Source organism: Myodes glareolus, chromosome 26, assembly GCF_982192425.1.
Source record: "Myodes glareolus chromosome 26, mMyoGla1.1, whole genome shotgun sequence".
NCBI lineage: Eukaryota > Metazoa > Chordata > Mammalia > Rodentia > Cricetidae > Myodes > Myodes glareolus.
The window spans coordinates 36,186,551-36,210,002 of NC_142051.1; the positions used below are offsets into that span (position 1 = coordinate 36,186,551).

The following is a 23,452-nucleotide window of genomic DNA, read 5'->3' on the forward strand; positions in this document are numbered from 1 at the left end:
GAACAATACTTACTTTAGTAATTGGGATTTGGGTGTGGTGGCACAAGCCGTAGAAAAAGGCAGAGAATCTCAACCTGGGCTACACAGTAAGTCCTGTCAGAACATAAAACAACATGCCTGCCAGGCAGTGAGGGAGCACACCTTGAATCCCAGCACTCTGGGTGGCAGAGGCAAGCTGATTTCCATGAAGTCGAGGCCAGCCTGGTCTACAGAGTGAGTTTCAGGACAGCCAGGAACAGAGAAACCCTGTTTTTTTTTTTTTTTAAAAAAAAAACAAACCAAAACAACAATAAATGTTACCAGTAGTGTGTAGGAACACAGAACCTGAAGGAAAGACATTGAGTAAATCTTAAGTGTTCTAGTGATTCCTAGTGTCTTTCCACACTGCTAGTGAAATTTGAAATTTCATTTTTCATACCAATCAAGAAACGGATAAACAACAGCCCAACTCAGCTCACTTCTACCAGAAAGAGTTCAGGCTAAAGCCAATGCGGGAGGTAAGACATCTAGTGACATCTAGTGTTGGCGAGGTGTCACTGCACTCTGTCAGGACATTGGCCACTTGGATTTATTTCTTATTTTTTGGAAATAATATTATTTGACCTTGTTAAATGGCCAATTCTCAAAAACGGTTGGTGCTTGTTTGTTTCTTCTAAACTTTTGTATGTTTAGCATGACTTTGAAGTAAACTCAATTTAAGTGTTAATGCCACTGTTTTAACTATTTTAACCAAAGTAAAATAACTCAAAGCAATAGATAATATGGAGAATAGAGCAATGCTTATGGACCTATACCCATGTTATGTACCTGCTTCCCTGTTTACCTGCCTCCCTGCATACCTGTCCCCCTGTGTGACCTGTCCCCTTGCGGACCTGTCTCCCTGTGTATCTCCCCATGTATCTGTCTCCCTATGTATCTATCCCCCTGTGTACTTGTCCCCCCGGTGTACCTGTCCCCCTGTGTAACCATCCCCCCATGTACCTGTCCCCCTATGTATCTATCCTCCCGTGTACCTGTCCCCCTGTGTACCTGTCCCCCTATGTATCTATCCCCCCGTGTACCTGTCCCCCCCGTGTACCTGTCCCCCGTGTCCATCTTGTCTGTTTACGTTGACTTTCATGCTATCTCCTTGACCATGAAAAGGACTTGATTTTTACTTTCTCCTGTGCTATGGCGTATACAGCGCAATACCCTCTAGAGGGCAGCAGATTCTTGACTTGTGGCCATGCACTTGTTCATTGATTAGTTTGATGAGGGTCCTTTGAACGTGGCCTATTATTATTAAAATTTCTGCTTCTTATAGAAGAGATAAGTATTAAATTTCATTTAATAATAACAATGAAATAGATATCAGATGATGAAATATAATACTGAAAATAAGCCAATCAAGTTTCTGACTACATTGTAAGAGACAAAAATAAGCCTACTCTCTCTGGAGGCATTTGGCTAAGAGTGATGTGCTGTTAAATACTGTCACTGACAGGCCTTTATTGCAGGGACTTCTTTCAGTGTTTCTTTAAATAAACCATGATCTTGAGACCCCAACAAGTCCTGACTCCCAAACTGAGAGCGTTTAGACCGTTCTCTGGTGACCAGCCACTTTGAACAGGGGACTGGAGGTCAAGCCTCCCATCTGGAGCAGACAGCTGGACTGCCTTCATGTCAGCCTGGCTGTGCTGAACACTCCAGGACCTCCCGAGGTAGCTGGGCAGCAACCGCAGCTTCTTGCTGCTGATGTACAACCTTGGTTCCAGGAGGCGCCCAAGCCATGACCGGTTCAGGCAGCTTTCTGTCATGAGCCTCAGTGAAGTCTACATGACCCACCTGACCATTTCTCTAGGGCAGATGGGGAGTAACTTATCCTGGCAGCCTAGCATAGCAGAAGACTTGTGAGTGCTGGTGACCATGCCTCTTTGTGAAGGTCTGTGCTGTGATTGGTGCTAACGCCCTTGCCCTTCTTACCTTCTAACTGGATTAGCAGGTTAATTGGCTTTAACTTGAGGGACCCTTTTGCTCTGTCTCCTGGTGTGGCACTATTGGATCCATCGAAAGTCTTTCCTACTGGGGTCTTTTCATTCTCTCTGAAATAGCGTCTTACTCTGTAGCCCAGGCTGGACAGCAACTCATGATGTAGCCCAGGTTAGTTTTAGACCAAGTAATCCTTCTACCTCACTTTTCCAAGTGCTGGGATTACAGGCCTGAGCCTCCTCATCCAGCGGGGCTTCTCCCGTGTGTTTGAGCTTTAGTATTCCTAGAGAAGGCTGAACCCAGGACCCCAAGAGGAAAACGTGGAGGCAGAGGCCCGGGCTAACTGGTGGAAAGGCAGCGTGGCAGCGTGGAAACCCTGGCAGTAGCGGTGAGAGGGAGCCGAAGAGCTCCAGAGGGCAGCAGCAGGTAGAGACCAAAGCAACTATTGTTCTGCAGAGTTCAATAGACCTTGGAGGCAGCGACTAAGGAGAGAGGCAGCATAGCGGCAGTAAGAAAGGACCGAGAGTCACGGATGAGGAAAGACAGAAGGCTGTGAGTAGCCGGAGATGAAGGACCGTGGGCAGGGTTCCTGGAAGAGTTTGGGTGAATTGCCCGACCTTAGGGACAGGGATCCTGGCACCTAGCCCTGATAGCTGTACGCTGTATGCCGTAAGAGCAAGGACGGTACCAACATCTGAGGCCCGACAAGAAGCAATAGCGGCCCTAGGGGCTGCCACATGTGGGGGCCTCTGGGACTAGAGCTCAGAGCAGGCCTCCAATCCAAGTACCAGCAGCTGTAAGTCTCTGGATGCTAAAGCCTGGAGCAACAGGTCCGGGAACTTAAACCATCATTGTCTGTCACCCATCCCTTACATTGTGTGATATCTTGATTGCATTCTGACGGTAGAATTGGCTTTGAGTGAGAAGGCAGAGCTAGCCACTAACTGACCAAAATTAACCATAGAGATTTTGGAGGACTAAGGACAGATAGGAGACAGGAAGTAGTAAGGCCGGGGCTGAGAGGGAATCTCAGCCCTTTTGGATGGAGGAACGGAAGAGATAGATAATCGCTATTTGCTCCCCTGCTTCTCTTTCAGTTTCTTACCCTGATCTCTGACTCCTGATTTTGTATTGATAAAGAATAATTAGGTAAATATATCACACCTAGGCCCAGGCATTCAGAGACCTGGGACTGTCACCTTAGACCTTTCTCCTCCCCTATTCATGGTGTCCACCCATTAAGAAAAAAAGGACCTAGTCAGGGTGCTGAAGAGACAGCCTACTGGTTAAGAGCACTGGCTGCTCTTCCAGAGGACATGAATTCAGTTCCTAGTACCCACATGGACCCTTCCAACCAACTGTGACTCCAGTTCTGGGGGATCTCTTATAGAACATTATTTTTACTAGGCAAAGATGTGTTACATTTGTTTCTGCTGCGTTTGTTTAATTATGTAAAGGGGTGTTGCTGTTTCGCCTTGCCTGCCTAAGACACCTGATTGATCTAATAAAAAGCTGAACGGGCAATAGCTAGGCAGAAGAGGGTAGGCGGGGCTGGCAGGCAGAGAGAACAAGTAGAAGGAGGAATCTAGGCTTGTGAGAAAAATGAGAAGAGAGAAGAAGGGAAAGAGAATGAGGGAGAAAAGGGAGAGATGCCTGAGACCAGCCAGGCAGCTGCCAATCACTAGACACGGAGTAGAACATACAGTAAGAAAGGTAAAAATGCCCGAGGCAAAGCATGGATGAAGAGAAACAGATTAAGTTATATGAGCCAGCAAGAAATGAGCCTAAAGTAAGTCCAAGCACTCACAACTAATAATAAGTCTCCGTGTCATGATCTGGGAGCTGGTTGGTGGCCCAAAAGTAAAGGCCTGCTACAGGGATCTGATGCCCTCTTCTGGCCCCTGAAGGAACCTGGCACCCACATGGTATACAGATATACATGCAGGCAAAATCCCAATAGGCATAAATTAAAATTTAAAAGAAACTAAAAAGGACTCAGCCAGCTGACTGGTAACAACGGCATGTATGGGATTGGGAAGTCTAGGTCTTGTCTGCTGGTTTTCCTTCTTATTCTCAGACACAAATATTGATCAGATGTTTTTTTAGAAACAAAATGAAAAGCTAGCCCAAGGTCTTTCCCCCACGGAACTTACTAAGAGAGTGGGGAGCTGTGTAGATAAGACTCAGTGGATCCCATTCACTCCTGGCTCCAAATCAGAACTCTGTGGGGCTGTGTTCAGATCCCACCGAGGCTCAGGTCTCACTGCAGAACCTGAAATTTGAATTTTTGTGTTTGGCTCCAGGCATGACATTTTTTAAGAAGTTGTTTTTCAGTGATCAGGATGAGAAGTCCATTAAGATCACTGAGCAAAGATGGCAAAATAATGCTTTCAGTATGTGGCCTCCAACCTCTCGTGGAAAAGGGAAGTTTAAACGTCTCTTCCCAGGGGTAATGCCTTCCGTGAAGGAGAATACAAAACACCCTCTGTCCAGCTGTCACCTCTGTCAGCATCTTTGTTCTTTCTTAACCTTTAGAGTTAGCCTCAGCAGAAGCAAACAAAACCAAAGCCCCATCTTATGATGAAAGAAACTTTTTTACTTACCCCCAGAATGTCTTACAGGGTTACCTCAGTTCACAATCAGTTTATCAGGTCCCAGACAGGTACACTGGCCGTGTCTGACAAAAATGAGTTCTGTTTATTTGCCATGCCAACAAAAGCTAAGGGGTGAAGTAGAAGCAGGGACAAGAAAATACTGATGAAGCCGGGCTGTGGTGGCGCAGGCCTTTAATCCCAGCACTCGGGAAGCAGAGGCAGGCGGATCGCTGTGAGTTCGAGGCCAGCCTGGTCTACAAGAGCTAGTTCCAGGACAGGCACCAAAAGCTACAGAGAAACCCTGTCTTAAAAAACCCAAAAAATAATAATATAATAAAATAATAAAAATAATAGTAATACAGCCTGGAGACTAGCAGAAAGTAATAACAGAACTAAGATTGCTGTAGAATGGTAACTTTTTCCATCTTTTTTTTTAAAAGATTTATTTATTTATTTAGTATACAGTGTTCTGCCTTCCTGTGTCCCTGCCGGCCAGAAGAGGGCACCAGATCTCACTGCAGATGATCGTGAGCCACCATGTGGGTGCTGGGAATTGAACTCAGGACCTTTGGATGAGCAGGCAATGCTCTTACCTCTAAGCCATCTCTCCAGCCCAACGTCTGTCTTTACTGGTTCTCAACACCCCAAGGACAAACACCAGGTCTTTGGAACATTGCAGTTAAGATCAAATGCTGTGCCTCTACAATTCCTTGTACAATTCATTTCTACAATGCATAGGAATATTTTTTTCTAGTGTCTTGGACATTAAAACACTACCCAGGCTCCCCGAGGTTAGATATCTTGGGGAGTTACACTCGGGTGATATTCTAGAAAATCCCACAAGCTTCCTGTCACGCAGTGAGTTTATCTCTCAAGTATGTATCTATAATGTCTTGCTCATTGGTACTGCACTATGTGTTGGTCATGATGAGAATAATACTCTTTTTCTTTTTACAGTTTTGCCCAGGTTAGCCTCAAACTCATGATAATCCTCCTGCCTCAGCCTCTCCAGTGCTAGAAAAACATAATTCTGTAATATAAATTTCAGTTATATCTTTATTCATTTTGTGGCATGTGTGTATGTATCTTCTTCCATCACGTGGGTCCTGGGTGTGTGGGGATCAAACCCAGGTTGTCAGGTTTGAGGCCCTGTCACAGGAGGGAATTCATGCCTGGTATTAGAAATGTGGTAAAAGATTCATCATGGCTAGGGAGGTCACAGGCCCTTGAGGGTGGGGGGTGGGAGTGGGGGACCTGATACTATGTATTGTTTTGCTAAATGGGGATGCTGCCCATTTGTGTTTGTATGTATATATGTATGTATGTGTACACACATATGGATTAGTGCTGCCCTCAATGTTGGTCAGAGAAATTTCTCTCTGCGTTGATCAACGTTAACGCAGACACTGATAACTGGTCAAAAGTGCTGAGGACTAGTGACTAGCTAGGCTCACGCCCTAAAGCCCTAAATGGGACATCAGCCTCCCACCACCAGGCTCGACAGTCCCTGTAGAAGTGGGGAGGGGCAGTGGGGAGGGACAGTGGGGAGGGGCAGTGGGGAGGGACAGTGGGGAGGGGCGTGTGGAAAGACGGTAAGAGCTGGTGGATGGGGAGCAGCGCCATCTTCTGGATACTACAGGCCTGACCCTTGTCCTGAGTATCTTGCTGTAGCTGTAGTTTCCTGCCCAAGATCAGTCAGCATCCCAGCAGGAAGCCCCGCTCTAACTCAGTGGGTTACTTTTTAAAACAAGAGGATGTGGAGTGGGAAGGGACATGCTGAGGGCGCCAGGGGGAAGGGGAAGGAGATTGGGTTTGGATGCAGTTAGTTGTTGGAAGATAAAGGTAACCTTTGAAAAAACAAACCTCACTTTATGCTTTAGGAATGAAATAAGCTTGGCTTACCGAGTGATGCTCCAGGAATAGAAAAGCCAGGTACTGATTCGTTTACCAGGTGATCTTCCTGAAAGCCATGGCTTTTGTTTATGCTTGCAGCTTTTTGATAGTCTCTGGGCCACCTCCAAGTCAGAAAGTCTCTGTGGCTTGCTAGGGAATGATTTAGCATTCTTTTTTTATGCAAGTGATTTTCTTAGTATGTTTTTCTTTTCAGAGAACAGTGGCTAAGTTCAGCTACAGTGGAATTCCCATAAATTCCAAATTAGTCATGTTTGCATTAATGTAGGTTTAATCACAATCCAGGACAAGTGGGTAAGAGCAGCTAGCTCCCCCGCCCCCTCCACTTCCCCACAGTATACCACGAGCATGGGAAATCATCTTACAATAAAATCTTTCCTTTGGTCTTACATTAATTCCTAGTATTTGTCAATATTTGTTCCTGTATCATCAAAGTCGGAATTACTCAAAAACGAGTGTGTGGCCGTGCTGGCTTGTAGATCATCTGTGTGGCCCACCTTTTGTGACTGAATTGGTAAGAATCCCCACAACACAGCAATGCTTTACCAAACCTCACAGGATGTACTTTCCCTCCCTATATTTTAGTTTCTTTTATTTTTTATTTTATTTTATTTATTTTGGCTTATTGAGACAGGCTTTCTCTGTAGTTTTTGGAGCCTGACCTGGAACTAGCTCTTGTAGACTAGGCTCCTCTCCCCTGCATCAAGGCTGAGCAAGGCAACCCACCATAGCGAATGGGTACCAAAAAGCCAGCTCATGCACCAGAAGAGACCTTGGCCTCTCTTCCAGGGGCCCCTCAAACAGACCAACTGTCGTCCACATGCAGAGGGCCTAGTTAGGTCCCATGCAGGCTCCCCAGCTATTGGTCTAGAGTCCATGAGCTCCCATGAGCTCGAGTCAGCATCTCTGTGGGTTTCCCCATCATGATCTTGATCCCTCTTGTTGTAATCTGCTGGCCTGGTCTGTCACCTGGGTACCCTGTCCCTTTAAGAGATAAACTCCTCCCACTCCCAATCTCCCCCTCCCATCTCTGTCCAGGCAAGCCTCTCCCTCCTCCTTTCCAGTTGCTCTCTCTGTTCATCCCTCTTCTGAAAAGGTAACTACTGCCTCTCCCTCCCTCCTTTTCCCTTCTCTCCTCTCTCTCTCTCTCTCTCTCTCTCTCTCCCCCTCCCTCTCTCTGTCCCTCCCTTCTCTCTCTCCCCTTCCCTCCATAACCCTCATACTGTTTCCAATATCCACTAAATAAACTCTATACCCAAGCTCTCTCTGCATGGCATATCTGTCTTTCACCCACCACTGTGTCCTACCCGCCCCCCCAGGGGTCACCTGTGTTTATGAATGATAATACCTCTTGCTCACATAATCCCTCCTCCCTCTCTTTGACTGGACTGCAGGAGCTCGGCCTAGTGCTGGGCCGTAGGCTCTGCAACTGCTTCCATCAGTTACTGGATGGAGGTTCTATGATGACAGGGTAGTCACCAATCTGAATACAGGGCAAGGTCAGTTCAGACACCTTCCCTGCTATTGCTAGGCGTCTTAGCTGGGGTCATCCTTGTGGATTCCTGAGAATTTCTCTAGCACCGGGTTTCTCCCTAACCCCATAATGGCTCCCCCATCCAGCTATCTCTTTCATTTTTCTCCCTCTCTGTCCCTTCCCCAACTCAATCCTTCCATTTCCTCATGTTCCCATCCCCCATCCCCTCCCATCTACCCTCCCCCAGCCGTTTACCCAGGAAATCTCATGGATTTCCCTTTCCCAGGGTGATCCATGCATCCCTCTTAGGGTCCTCTTAGCTTACCTAGCTTCTCTGGAGCTGTGACTTGAGTCTGGTTATCCTTTGCTTTACCTCTAGTATCCATTTATGATTGAGTACACACCGTGTTTGTCTTTCTGGGTCTGGGTCACCTCACTTAGGATGACTTTTTTTCTAGTTCCATCCATTGGTCTGCAAATTTCATGTCATTGATTTTTCCAGCTGAGTATCATGCCACTGTGTGAATGTGCCACATTTTCTTTATCCATTCTTCAGTTGAGGGACATCTAGGTTGCTTCCAGGTTCTGGTTATTATGAATAATGCTGCTATAAACATAGTTGAGCAAGTATCCTTGTGGGGTAATTAAGCATCCTTTGGGTATATGCCTGAGAGTGGTACTGCTGGGTCCGATATAGATTGCTTCCCAGTTGTCTGAGAAATCACCATACTGATTGCCAAAATGGCGGTATAAGTTGGCACTCCCACCAGCCGTGGAGGAGTGTTCCCCTTACTCCACATCCTCTCCAGCATAAGCTGTCGTCAGTATTTTTGATCTTAGCCATTCTGAGAGCTGTAAGATGGTATCTTAGAGTCATTTTGATTTGCATTTCCCTGATAACTATGGATGTTGAACAATTCCTTAAATATCTTTCGGTTATTTGAGATTCTTCTGTTGAGAATTCTTTTTACATCTGTACCCTATTTTTAATGGAATTATTTAGTATTTTGATGTCTAGTTTCTTAAGTTCTTTATATATTTTAGAGATCAACCCTCTGTCAGATGTGTGATTGGTGAAGATCTTTTCCCGTTCTGTAGGTTGCCATTTTGTCTTATTTACTGTGTCCTTTGCCTTACAGAAGCTTCTTGGTCTCAGGGGGTCCCATTTATTAATTATTGCTCTCAGTGGAGCATAAGAAATGGTCTTCTGTGCCACTGAATTCAAGGCTACTTCTCACTTCCTCTTCTATCAGGTTCATTGTGGCTTAATTTATGTTGAGGTCTTTGATCCACTTGGACTTGAGTTTTGTGCATAACAATAGATATGGATCTGTTTGCAATATTCTACCTTTTGAAATCCAGTTATGCCAGCACCATTTATTGAACATGCTTTCTTTTTTTCTATTGTACAGTTTTGGCTTCTTTGTCAAAAATCAGGTGTTCATAGGTGTGTGGATTAATGTCAGGGTCTTCAATTTGGTTCCATTGGTCCATGTGTCTGTTCTTATGCAAATACAAATCCATTTTTATTACTATAGCTCTATAGTAGAACTTTAATTCAGAGATGGTGATACCTCCAGAAGTTACATTATTGTACAGGATTGTTTTAACTATCCTGGGTTTTTTCTTTTTTTTAAATTTTTTTATTAATTTTTATGATTTATTTATCTTTTATGTGCATTGGTGTGAAGGTGTCAGATCCTCTGGAACTGGATTTTCAGACAGTTGTGAGCTGCCATGTGGGTGCTGGGAATTGAACCCGGGTCCTCTGGAAGAGCAGTCAGTGCTCTTAACCGCTGAGCCATTTCTCCAGCCCCGGTTTTTTCTTTTTTCATATAAAGTTGAATTTTATTCTTTTTAGGTCTGTGAAGAGTGTGTTAGAATTTTGATGGGATCTCATTGAATCTGTAGATTGCTTTTTGTAAGATTGCCCTTTTTATTATGTTAATTCTACCTATCCAAGGACAGGGGAGATCTTTCCATTTTCTGATATCTTCTTCAATTTCTTTCTTCAAAAGACTTTAAGTTTGTGTCATATAGGTCTTTCACTTGTTTGATTAGAGTTACCCCCAAGATATTTTATATTATTTGTGGTTGTTGTAAAGAGTGATCTTTCTCTGATTTCTTTCTTGATCCATTTATCATTTGTATGTAGGAGGGCTATTGATTTTTTTTTGAGCTAATCTTGTGTCCTGCTGAAACATTACTGAAGGTGTTTATCAGCTGTAGGAATTCCCAGGTAGAGCTTTTGGGGTCACTTATGTATACTATCATATCATTTGTGAGTAGTGATAGTTTGACTTCTTCTTTTCCAATTTGTATCCCCTTCATCTCCTCCTGTTGCTTATTGCTCTAGCTAGAACTTCAAGAACTATATTGAATAGATATATAGAGAGTGGACAGCCTTGTCTTGTTCCTGATTTTAGTGGAATTGCTTTGAGTTTCTCTACATTCAGTTTAATGTTGGCTATCAGCTTGCTGTAAATTGCCTTTATTATGTTTAGGTATGCTCCTTGTACCTCTAATCTCTCCAAGACCTTTGTCATGAAGGAGTGTTGGATTTTGTCAAAGGCTTTTTCAGCATCTAATGAGATGATCATTAGATTTTTTTTCTTTCAGTTTGTTTATATGGTGGATTACATTGACAGATTTTCATATGTTGAACAATTCCTGCATCTCTGGGATGAAGACTGCTTGATCATGGTGGATGACTTTTTTGATGTATTCTTGGATTTGATTTGCCAGAATTTTATTATTTTTGCATCAATGTTCATGAGGGAATTGGCCTGTGATCCTCTTTCTTTGTTGTATTTTTGTGTGGTTTGGGTATCAGGGTAACTGTAGCCTCACAAAGAGAATTTAGCAATGTCCCTTCTGTTTTTTGTTTTGTGGAACAATTTGAGGAGTGATTGTGTGGTGCCCGCACGACAGAACTAAAGACTGAGAATCCATGCCAGTTCACATGCCCAGTGGGGCGGGGGCGGGGTGAGGGAGCTCAGGTTAAGTGCCTGCCTCACAAACATGACCACCTGAGTTTGATCTCCATAATCTACACACGAATGCTAGGCATGGCGACTCATGTTACTAATCGCATGATTGTGTGAGCTGGGGAGGCTCATTTAAGTGAAATATGGAGCTAAAATGGGAAGAAATTTCCAGGCAAAGAAAGAACGGCAAGAAAGGGATCACGTGCTAGGATACCATGCACACATAATGGAAGTGTGAAAAGATGGTTCGTGGAGCAAGGGCAGACCTCGTGGTCTGTGGACAGGATGGAACACTCATTTCAGGCTGCTGGTAATGGGTGGCTGGTTAAGGCTGCTAAGCATCAGCATCCAGATACAGGTCCAGATCCTCATTTTGTTTTGCAGCCGGGGAGGCAGGAGGTAACTATGACAACGGGTGATGGATGAAGAACTAGAATAAAAAGGTTTGTTTTTTAAAAACTGAATTCGTTGGAGACATTTGAGGTAGGGAGACTAGGCGGTACGGGGGACTGTGGGAACACTTACACGGGGTGTTGTGGTATGTGCGGGCTCACGTGCGGGTTCACATACGGGGCAAGTTCTCGGTTGATTACCTTTCCAATAGCCAAGCATCATTCTACTTCAGACTCAGCACTGCCACCCCGTGGAAACAAGGCAAAGAGTCCAAGTGAGTTCAACGTTGGCATTTCAGTTAAGTGGTTCCAGATCCCTTTATGCGCAAGTGTTTGTATTGGCTACTATCTTCCTGAACCAAACCTGTAACTTGCAACATAAAAATAACTTATTGATAATTTGTTTTTCCATTTTTGTAAGTCAGCTAGATGCTACTCAAAACTTCTAACCAGACCCATGATACTCAACCAGTATTTCTATTCGGAGTCGATTTTATTCTAATAAAAAGCAATGACACATCAGGAGGGTACACAATCTCTGTTAAAATAAATGCACCGTGTGCCAGCGTTTTGTTTAACAGTAAAAATAGTTTCCAAGCCGCAATTCCACAGCAAAGTGATTCGGGCCCAGGGTCTTTATAAACAGTCTCCAGAGGTTTGCAAGCAGGAACAACTGAATCCATAGGAAACATCTGGCAGTTCCATTTTTCACAAGAGGGGAAGAAGTCGCTACTGCATCTGCTAGAGAGACATTAGGGAGGGGCTGGGACCGCTCACCACAAAACTCCAGCAGCCATGTGAAAAGCCGGGGACGGGGGCTGGCGAGATGGCTCAGTAGTTAAGAGCACTGGCTGCTCTTTCAAAGGTCCTGAGTTCAAGTCACATGGTGATTCACAACCATCTGTAATGAGATTTGGTACCCTCTTCTGGCATGCATGCAGAACACTGTATACATAATAAATTTTTTAAAAAGTCTGATATGGCCATGAATGGTTACAGGACTGAAGAGACTGGAGACCCACTGGAGCTTGCTAGCCTCTCCTAGCTCCAGGCTCAACGAGAGACTTGGTCTCAAGGGAATGGTGGAGGGATTGAAAGAGGATTCCCAAGTGACCTCTTCTTGTCTCCATGTGTGTGTGTACTGGACCCACATATGTCTCTACACCCATAACACACACACACACAATAAATAAATAGATAGATACAGTAATAGCAAGGAGACTGAAAACCAGATCTAATCTAAATCTTTCACTGCGTAAGTGAAGAAAATGAGACCATGATAAATGAAATGACTTTTTAATCTTTAGTTTTGTGTTAAGTTCTTTGGAGACAGGGTTTCTCTGTGTAGCCCTGGCTGTCCTAGCACTCTGTCGACCAGTCTGGCTTCAAACTCACAGAGATTTGCCTGCCTCTACCTCCCGAGTGCTGGGATTAAAGGTGTGCGCCAACACCATCCACCTTAACCAATATCTTCGGTGCCTTTCTCTTGCGCTCACATAGTCTCGTCTTCCCCAGCTTCTATTAAAAACCGGCAAGTGGGTATTCTAGAATAGGGTCCCCTCGCGTCAAAGGGGGTCACACATCAGGGGTGCTCCCCAAGTGCTGCATCTGTGGAAGGGTGAGCAGGGACCTCCAGAACCCGAACTCTTAGCTGAAAGACAGAGTAATAAACCAGCAATAGCAAAACAAAACACAACAAAATCAAACAAACAAAAAACCCGTCCGCTCTCCAGGGATAAGCAGAGAAAATCCTTGCAGCGAAGCGGAAAAACCTGGGGCAGTTCAGTCGCCCCACTAGAGACGTTGCCTAGCGCTTAGATACAAACGCGCGCCTTCCTCTGGTTGCCAGGAGACAACGCCGTCTCCTCCAATCAGCAAGCGCGTTCTTTAGATCCAATCACCGAAGCCGAGAGAACGCGGCGGGAGGTGAAAGGTGACGCTTCCTCTTTTGGCGGCCATTTCTCCCAGCGCTGCGCGGTCCGGGTCGGCGGCGGCTGCTCCGGTCACGCACGAGGGGCTTGCAGCGGCGGGATCGGCGGCGAGCGGGGTGTAGCGCTCGCGGGTGTTCGCGATGGTAAGGAGGACGAGCCCTGCGGGCAGGGCGAGGGGGACGGGCCGGCCTGGCGGGGCCTGTTGCGGGCAGCGCTGTCCATTCATCCCCATGAGGCGCCGCGCGGGCGCTCGCTCGCTCGCTCATTCTCCCCGCCAGGCGGAGGGAAGCCACGCAGCGCGCGCCTCGGACCCCTTCCTGTCCCCTTTTCCCGTGTTGTTTGGAGCCAGCCACAGGGAAGGGGTAAACTGAAGCGGGTTTTCGCTCTCTGCGAGCACAAGCCGCAGTGCGCCTTCATCATTCCGTGAGGTTGACACCCCTAGCTCATTGTTCCCTGAAACCGAAGGCCCTTCATTCATCTGATGCTGTTCTTAGGGCGCCAGGGACTCATGCAGACCCTGCAGTTTCTCAGGTGTGGGAGGGAGGGAGTCGACAGCCCGTCCCAGAAGTAAACAGTTGGCGCGCAGTGGCGATGGCTAAGCAGGAAGCTGACAGAATGCTCTGGGAAGGCGCCTTGGCAATTTAGAGCGCCGTGGAGGAGCACCCCTCTCCAAAAGGTGGCATTTCACCGGAAATCTAAGTGACAGGAAGAGCAGGTGGAAGAGTGTGTCACGTGTGAGCCCTAACCAGAAAGTAAGTTGACCAGTTGAAACCCACGGGAGCCAACGGGTGCTTGCAATAGTGGTCTTGAATTAAGGACCCGCTCAGGCTGACACGTGCTGTGTGAGTGTTGGCTTCTCGCCCTGGCAGAAGACCTGGGTTCGATTCCCAGGTCTCTCAAGGCCTGTTAGGCAGTTTGTCTACTTCAAGCACAACAAGTTGGAGAGCAATGGAGCGTTTTTAAGCCAAGATATTACATGACTTGATAGATGCCTTAAAAATAGTAGTTGCTTTGTGGATGATAAATTATAGGCAGTGGAAATTGACTACTGATTTAGATCCTGCCCTCCAAGATCCCCTCATCTTAGAGTTTAGTAACCAAACTTCTCAATTTCTTTGGGATGATGGATGAGTAGATTTGGGATTGTTGGTCCTGAATTTAAAGGGAATTACTGATTTTTGCAGAATAAGCTTGATACGGTTGCATTGAGAGGCACTGGTCATGATAAGAACTGGAGACCCGGTCCTGCCTCCCACAGGAAAAGTGAACGTGATCTGCCTTTTGCGTCTTTCTGTCGCTTTGAGTTGGGTGCTCTTGCTTCTTATGTCTGCAGCGATCACTTCAGACAAGTGCCTTTATTTCTTTAGAGCTTGGGTAGTGGGTAGTGAGTAGGTATTTGGGGGTTTTTGTTGTCTCGGTGGTGCTTGGAATAGAACCAGTGGCCTCTTGCATGCCAGACCAGTGCTTTGCCATTGTGCATGCTGCACCCCCACCTGGTATTCATTATTTGATTGCTTTGTCAATGAGTTAAACGTGAAGTTGACTAAATGGGTATTTAAATGTATCTGACACTCTCCAGCAAATTGTAACATGCCGGTGAATCAAAAGTTGGCCCTAAGTAGATGCCCTGAAGTCTTGCTTGATGGTTTAGTAGAGAGTGGGGTGGTGGAAGCTGCCGCTAAGCAAAAAATGATCAAATGGTGCTTTTGTTTTCTTGCAGAGTTTACCCCTCAATCCCAAGCCTTTTCTCAATGGACTGACAGGAAAACCAGTGATGGTGAAACTCAAGTGGGGGATGGAATATAAGGGCTACCTGGTCTCTGTCGATGGCTACATGAACATGCAGGTAAGCCCAGGAGTTAGTGCCGAGAACTGTAAAACTGTTTGTATTTCACCGTCTCCTCAAAGGTTTACTGTGACTGATACTCAATGAAACCGACAAACTGAAAGCAGAATCCAGGATTAAATTACCCTACAGGGAGGATGTTGAACTGATGTACTTAGTACTAAGACCCAGGATCAAACCCCCATCAACTTTACTATGGCAGCCAAAGAAAGAAGAGCTTTGCCGTCTGGTTTCTGATACCATTTTACTACAGAAACCAAAACCTCCCAGCACTTCCTTTTTCAAAGAATTTGTAAAAGAAATTTTTAAATTGTTTTAATGAGTTCTAAAAACACAGCATGAAAGCGACTCACAGCATTTTGTCATAGAACAGAAGTATGAAACAGAAGAACTGAAAACTGACTGTGCCTTGGTTTCTGTAAGTGATTCATTGTGTGTCCGTGGCTGGCCTGGAGCTCGCCATGTAGACTGGGCTGGTCTTGAACTCAGTGATCTCTGCCGAGTGTAGAGATTAAAGGCATGTGCTGCTGTGCCTGGTATCTTTGTCTAGTTTTTTTATTTTTATTTTTTGTTTGTGGTTTGGTTGTAGTTTCTGCCCAGGTCTTAAAGGTTAGTTACGTGGATAACTTAACCAGAAATCCAGCTAACAAGAATATGGAAGTTTTTGTTCTGGAAAATTCTTGAAATGAGTAATTCACAAAGGCTATAGAAAAATCATAGTGAAAAATACTGTGGAATGAGTGGTGAAAGTTCAGTTTTATGAATATGCTGAAAAACCAGAGTGGATGATTTAAAAGTAAGTTTTGTCCCCCACCCCCAGCACCTCATAACTAGGTGTGGTGATGAAAGCCTGTAATTCCATCATTGGGTGATAAGAGGTGGGAGGACCAGAAGTTAAACATCATCCTCAACTACATGGAGAGTTAAAGACCAGCTCAGAATACATGAGACCACCTAATATTTGGCTACATTTCCTAAATGTAGCTTCCTCAGGTTACAAAATGTATCTGAGCCCAGTTTCTGAGTTGCCTCAGTTAGCCAAAACTTAGTCTGATTGGTACTGTGATAACAATGAACAAAACAGAGTCCTTATGCTTGGGCTTGATTCAGTGGTGGGAGATGACAATGTAACACAGGTAACCAGGTACGATGCACAGCACGACGATGCAGTAATAAACACAGCAGTCTAGCCGCTCTGAAGAAGCCATGAGCATCCCGGAGAAATGGCCTCAGTTGGAAAGGGCAGCAGATGCAAAGCCCCCGTCCACAGGCATGCTCGGTGTGTTAAGGTGCACACAGCAGAGTGGGGGCAGTGAGAGCCTTGTCAGCAGTGGTGAGGCTTTTGGATTTAATGCACGATGGGAAGCTTTGGGACATTGTTGTAATTTAGAAGCCAGTTAAGTGTTGGGACATGTAAAATCAGTGGCTCTTAATGTATTACATCTGATAGCAATTATACAAAATGAATACTCACAAACGTGTTTTTGGTGGTAAGTTCTCTAGGTGTTTTTCCTCCAGAGAAGAAACAACTAGCGGGTTTTAAATGCCTTACACCACATCTTCCTATTTTTCATGTCCACCACCTGCTTGTGAAGGAAGAGTCCTCTTATTCTGCCCTTGGTGGTCCCATATGTCATTGGTGTTTTTTTTTAATATGAGAATGCCAGCTAAACATTTTAAATTTAAAATTGTAATAGTTTGCTGAAGTAATTTAACAGATGATTCTTAGATTTTTTTTTTCCTCTCCAATGAGTATATGAATTTTTCAAAATCTTATTTCTTTGGTTTGGTTGTTGGTTAATATATTTTAGTCATACATAGGTTTTGTACACCCATCTTAATATGATCCATAATATTTTGCTCTGAGAAAAAGTTAATGTCTGATTCTTTGGATTTTTAGAAACTTGAAAAGTTACAACTCATAAATTGGAAGCTTTCTTTGATCCACTTTTATAATCAGAAATAACATCTAGAAGGCATAACAGCTTTGAAACAAGCTTTATTATAGTTTTGTACCATGCATGTCTTAATACAGGAGATCCAGAGATACAAGAGTAATAGAGAGCTAATTTTCTACTTACTAATTACGATGCAGTCCGAGTTGGTGTAGTCTCGTCTCATTTACTGTGCTCTCACCGGCAGGTATGCTACACTGTTCTCTTCTTGTGCAGTTATACTAATATCTTTCTTTCTATCTAAAGCTTGCAAATACAGAAGAATACATTGATGGTGCGTTGTCTGGACATCTGGGTGAAGTTCTAATAAGGTAATGAGTGTGTTTGTGTGTGAGGAGTTACTGGTGAGGCTCAAACAATCTGCTTAAATAATTAGTCTTATAGTTTGGGGATTACTTTAAAAGAAAAAAAGCCAAAAGATTTAGCAGTATTCTGCATCTAGATTTTGGAAGCCTTTGAAATTACTAAATTTGTTGGGAGATTTCAGTTCATCCTCAAGGTTTTCCTACTGTTGATTACATTTCCCAGTCCTTAGCTGTAGCCTGTTTGTGTCCTGGGTTACAGAACTTGGATTTGAAGTTGAGTCTAGCTGCTGAGGATTTCTGTTGTATTCATTTTCTAATATGAGCATCCACCTCTATTCTGATAAGTTGTAGGTGTGATTGTGATGACAGTGGTAGCCATGTGCCGTGTGCTCTTAAACATGTCTGTGTGGCACCAGCAGAGGGTGACGAGCTCTTTAGTATCCAATCTGAAAACGGAGCACTGATGATTGTGCGTGGTTTGAGTGGATCATCAAAAAAGGACCTTTGTTTTGTTGTTTACAGGTGTAATAATGTCCTTTATATCCGAGGCGTTGAAGAGGAGGAGGAAGATGGGGAAATGAGAGAATAGCATCTTTGAGGGTTTTTTTTTATATATATATGTATTTCTATACAATAAAGATTTGGGTTTTTTCAACTTGACGTGTGTACTATTTTTATGCAGATATCCGTATGCAAAGCGCAGGTGTTGAAGCAGTGGATAATCAGAACTAACGCTTTAAGAGCCCCAGTTTTATTCAGGGTGACTTTTGATAAGCCCGCTGATTGCATTGTTTTCTATAAAGGATAAATAAGTTTGTGTTTTAGAACTTTTCTGAAGGTGAGTTTCAGCCATGGTAACTGTATTAACTGAGACTTAGCAGCTATGTCGTTTAAGGTTTTCAAACCACTTTAACATGCTTAAAGTTAAACATTTCCTTAGTATTTATATTTATTGTATTAATAAATTTATAATCAATATAGACTAATGTACATATTGTAGCTAAGTCAAAACATGAAAATTGAAATAATTATGGAGATAGAGCATAATACAAACTGACATTTAAGCTAAAGGTGTGTGGTTTGTTCACTTAATAAAGTTTTCCAATAAGGTTTTTCAGAGCTTACTGTGAAATGACCAGTCTCATGATCTGAGACCATAGTCTGTAGTTTGGACGTTTTAAACCTGTCCAGTTGTTTTCAGAATAGCACATTGTTAAAATGTACATTCGTAGCTATGAACTTCCTTATTGCTTTAGAAAATACAACTAAAATTCTCATGCTCATGCTTTGAGGGAGGCCAGTCTGCTATAAATCATGCTTCCTGTAGTTCTATCAGTTAAGGCCTTTAGGATGTGTCTCCAAAGGGGACAACCTAAAACGCAGTATTTCTTAGCTCGTGGATGATGGCAGTGAGTAGTGGTTTGGCAGAAGAACACAGTTGCCGTGCCCACTCCTGTAAACTTCAGCATTGCATCACTGAACGCCAACATCGTATAAAACATTTGCTAATTAATTGTCTTCATGCTCCTGTTCAACTAAAAAAATACTCTTCCTCCTGTGTTTTTGTTCTTGTATCGCTGACTAAAAGTAACTGTTTGGTAGCAGATCGAGGTTTCGAACGGTAGACCAGTCGTCTTCCCAGCTGAAACAGGAAAAACAAAATAATTTTCTTTGGCATAACTTTTCTGTTGCAGTATGTAGAATGTGAATATTAACTTGAACTTTTTACATGAATAAAATGGCTTAAGATAGTAAGAGAAGTTATAGGAGATTGAGAGAACCTACTAGATGTCCAGCATGCTTGGCAAATGGGGCACCCGTAGAATACCGAAGACAGTGGAGTGATGTGCAGAAAGTTAAGGAGCAGGTAGCTCAGATACGACTGGCTAAGAGCGCCGTGTTGGCTGTAATGTTGCCTACCCCAGTGCTCTACCTGGTTTCCTTCATGGCTGCGAGAGGCTGCTTTGTTGAGCCAGTTTTGAGAAAACCATTTTAATCAGTGTTCTTGTTGGGTCTTGGAAGTGTTTGCATTAGGAGCGCTTAAGGAAACCTGTGGTTCATACCTCTCCCTTCTCTGGATGTGTGTAACTTAGGTGTTTGGGTGAGGGAGCTGCCATGTTGTGTTGATCATGATCGGAATCCCCAGTGTGCCTTGGAAGGGTGGGAGTTCTCATGTGGGACTAGGCCAGGGACCATGCTGGCAGAACACAAACCTTCTTCTTGGGCTGTGCTACTGCTCTCTCCAGAGCAGCTCTTAGCCGCTCCTCCTGGTGTCTTTGCTTTTCTCTCATCTTCTCTTCACGCAGCCTGTCATAGCAAGGAGGTACATTCTTATTAGAAATTCTCTAATTTATAAAAAGCAAAACATCTACATTTTTGTTTTGCTTGATAATGAACTATCCACGTGTAAGGTTCCCATAGCGATGGCTTTTGAATATTTGGCAATGGTAAGGCATTTAATTTCAGCATTTGGAAAAGTCCCTCTTCCCAGTTTGGTCAGAAGCAAGGCCATGCCTTCCTCTCTCCACCCCACTGAAGTCCTGTATCCCACAGCTACTCAGCTCCCGGCTACCTCACTCACCTGCCTGTAAAGTTTCTCAACCTGGGGGTCAGACCACCCTTCCACAAGGGTCACATACCGAATACCTGCATATCATATTTACATTACTGTCGATAACAGCAAAATTACAGTTTTAAGTAGGAACTAAATAATATGAACTGTACTAAAGGGTCGTAGTGTTAGGAAGGCTGAGAACTACATGGAGAAAAAGTTCTTTTTTTAAAAAAAATATTTATTTATTTATTATGTATACAATATTCTGTCTGTGTGTATGCCTGCAGGCCAGAAGAGGGCACCAGACCCCATTACAGATGGCTGTGAGCCACCATGTGGTTGCTGGGAATTGAACTCAGGACCTTTGGAAGAGCAGGCAATACTCTTAACCTCTGAGCCATCTCTCCAGCCTAGAAAAAGTTCTTTTGACAACTAGGACTGTGTGCATGTTACTGTTAAAAATAAGTTGTAATTTACTCTCAAGACTGCTGCTATAAAAATGTGAGAGCATCTGTTAGGAGTCATCCTCCGCTTAGATTAAGTTTGCTTCATATTCTGTGAAAGCCATCTGCGTCACCTTCATTTTTACATGAGCAGATGATATCCCTGTGCACCAGTAATAACAGTATTGATGGCTAGTGTGTGTCACACATGCTCAGTGCTTTTACGTTGATTTGATACATCAGCTCTATGAAGTAAATATCACAGCTACCTAGAAAGAAGCCTTAATGAAATAGACTAGACCGATGTTCCCTGCTTACATCACAGTAGTTGTAGCTAAAAGACAGGCTCCATGCCCACATCTGCCACACTGGAGCCACAGTGCTCACCTGCCTCTCCGTGTGCGCCCCTTCGCTAGAACATGAACGCTGTGACCACTTCGTCAGCATTCCCCACGGGCCATGTGATAGCAACGACATTATGCTGTCACAGCTCCAAGCAAAATAACTACAAAAGTCTTTAACTTGTAAGGGTGAGGTTTTGGGGATGACGACAGTCTGTCGTGGGAGGAAGTGAGCAAGGGTGTGTGTGCCAGCCAAGCGTCCCAGGGGGAACCCCTCACCGAATAGCGCTGAACTTCACTCACCCTGTGGTCTGCTAACGGTAGAATCTGCCCCACAGTGACGATCCTGCACATGATAGCCCTTGAGCAGTGTTCATATGACCGGAGACCCTCCCCACAGCCACCCTAGTTGGGGCAGTTGTCCCTGATAAACTATTTTTTCAGCTCCTTTGGTTCAGAGTGCTCATTGCCTGTAGTAACAATAACACTCGTTTCTCAAGAATATTCTCTGGGGAGGTGGATGTGAGTTGACCCTGCATCCTAGTTGCAATGTTTGCCATACCATATAGAGGTTGCTGACGGGGGTGGGGGGTTACACAAAAGCAGCTGCCTAAACCATTGTCTATACTAAGAAAAATGTCACCGTACTTTTGCCGTCTCTCCTTCTGTTTGATCCTTTCAATGGCTTCTACATTTTCTTTGGGAATAGATTCAATGAGGTCACTCAGCTCCACCAGGCGAGACTCGACTTTGACCAGCTTTTGAACCGCATTCAGGCTGCCAACCTCAGCATCTCCGATGCAGACTCTGTAGACTTGATTAATCTTCTTACTAAGTGAGTCTATCAGCCTTTCCTGAGCTCAGGAAGAAAGAGCGGAAAACACTGTCACTATTCACTCACTAATCAGTAAATGCAAAATTCCACTCTACAGTGTCAGCAATGAAAAGTTCTTTAAATGGCATTTAGTCCTGGGGAGAGAACCCAGGGCCTAAGGCATGGTAGACAAACGTTCTATCATTGAGCTACACCCCCGACTCCCTACATGCTTCTTTAAAAGACAGGTCAGTGAGAACATTTAGCAGGGGATATTTATATTGTAGTTTATAGTCATTACAGTGATACCTGGGATTATATTAAAGTATACACAATATTTACAAGCGTGTGTATAAAACATTCCCTAAATGTTCTGAGAGCAGTCAAAACACATCTAAAACCGCTTGTGCTACCAGCGGTATAGTGCGTGTTCCTCCCCCATTTTTACTATACTCACTAGAAGTCCGTACTGCTGTGTGATAGTTATTTGCATATGTGCTCAGTCCCCTTCTTGAGGGGGAATTGGAGGGCAGGGGCTACTGCTTTGGCTACCATGTACCCCTAAATCAGTGTCTTGCACATAGCTACAAACTTAATAAATGTTTGCTGAATAAATGAATGCATTCTTTCAGAGAAACGCGTGTTCAAGCAAACAGATTCCTAGGCTCCAAACAGAACCTTTTAGGAATTGGATTTTAGAACTCTCCACGGGAACACCATCGCTGTAGTCTACTCTAAAGAATTTAGGCCGAAGCCCGCCAATCCCTGTACCTCACCACTGCGCTCTTTTACTTGAAGTTGCAGTCTCTTGAGCTGGTAGATAACGTAACTCGGGAGAGGAAAGATAGCATTCTTTATCTCCACTGGCTGGCTGATATTCGCCAAGAGGGACTCAATAAACTTCTCGGCAAAGTAAATCGTTTTCCATGTACGTTCCTGCCCCAGGATTGCACGCTTCTGCTCAAGAAGAAGAGAGTCGCCACACAGTCCACACAGTCAAGGAAACCCCACCCGAGGCCAATGGGACTCGCCCCGCTGGGGAGACACCTCCTGGAACCACAAGTGCCTCAGAGAGCCGCCATTGGCCATTGCTTAAAGGCCTCAGGCTTCCAACAGCTTGTCGCTCTGCCTCCTGCTTTAATAAATGTTCTGAAGATCCTGTTCACCGCAGAACTCCTAGTGTCTTACTTTCTAAATACTTAACTGTATTTCCATTTATACTAGAAGAACCGTCTTTTTTGTTGTTAAGAAAACTTAGGGAAATAGAAAACAATACAAAAGAAAAGCATGAATCCTATTTACCTTGAAGTCCTATCCATCTGTCCCCGTCACAACACAGCACTTACTTTGTTTCCTATTTATAGACCCATACATTCTTTTTAGAAACCTTGGAGACAGCAAAAGGGCAGAAAAATGTGGAAGAAAGGGGAAAAATGTGGAAGGACACCACCAAGTGTGTGTGTGGGGTTCATAACTGTAATCCTACCACCTAGCTGAGGCCGATAATTGCCATGAGTTTGGGTCAACCAGTGGGGTCCTCTCTTGAAGAGAAAAAAAAAAATCTTACTCTAATGCACATGGGAATTTAAAGTATTTAATTCTGGTTTTTAGAAAAACTGATAGGAAAGTGTTTCAATGGAAGTTTCTGAAGGCTCCTTGAACAGAGAGCGATGGGGAGGGACAGAAGGTGACTTCTCATGGTGTTTTTTTTTTTTTAAGCTCCCCCGTCAAACAGCAGAGGGAAATACAAGATGGTATACTTTCTTTAAACAAACAGTTTAAGAACTAAGAGAAGGAGATGAACGGCAGCTATGGAGATGGAGCCCCGTGCCCTTTTTCCCATCGTCCCCTGCTCTGAAATTGGAAGGGTTTGGTTGAGGTGTGGATGCCAATAATATCACAAATAATTTATCTTTTATCTTACAGGGTAGTCGGTT

The 23,452-nt window shown here is 44.1% G+C and overlaps 2 protein-coding genes across 2 annotated transcripts in view; one reads left to right on the top strand and one right to left on the bottom strand.

The window, feature by feature from the left end:
- Positions 1-13,243: 13,243 nt before the first annotated feature.
- Positions 13,244-18,018, top strand: Snrpf (small nuclear ribonucleoprotein polypeptide F). The gene is made up of 4 exons (XM_048418145.2): positions 13,244-13,400; positions 14,978-15,103; positions 17,305-17,369; positions 17,886-18,018. Exons 1-4 carry the CDS (start codon positions 13,398-13,400, stop codon positions 17,950-17,952), a joined length of 261 nt encoding a protein of 86 aa, XP_048274102.1. The 5' UTR covers positions 13,244-13,397; the 3' UTR covers positions 17,953-18,018.
- Positions 17,083-23,452, bottom strand: part of Ccdc38 (coiled-coil domain containing 38) — a 41,652-nt gene continuing 35,282 nt past the window's right edge. The window contains exons 14-17 of the mRNA XM_087901908.1: positions 22,287-22,472; positions 21,350-21,555; positions 19,577-19,670; positions 17,083-19,005 (exon numbers count right to left, since the gene is read on the bottom strand). Coding sequence (XP_087758034.1) covers positions 18,895-19,005; positions 19,577-19,670; positions 21,350-21,555; positions 22,287-22,472 — 597 coding nt within the window. The 3' untranslated portion in view covers positions 17,083-18,894. The remainder of the gene's footprint in view (positions 19,006-19,576; positions 19,671-21,349; positions 21,556-22,286; positions 22,473-23,452) is intronic.

Excerpts from the sequence above, each read along its gene's own strand:
- Snrpf (XM_048418145.2), top strand. Across the intron at positions 15,104-17,304 it reads ATGGCTACATGAACATGCAG|CTTGCAAATACAGAAGAATA; the intron begins GTAAGCCCAGGA and ends TTCTATCTAAAG. Across the intron at positions 17,370-17,885 it reads CTGGGTGAAGTTCTAATAAG|GTGTAATAATGTCCTTTATA; the intron begins GTAATGAGTGTG and ends TGTTGTTTACAG.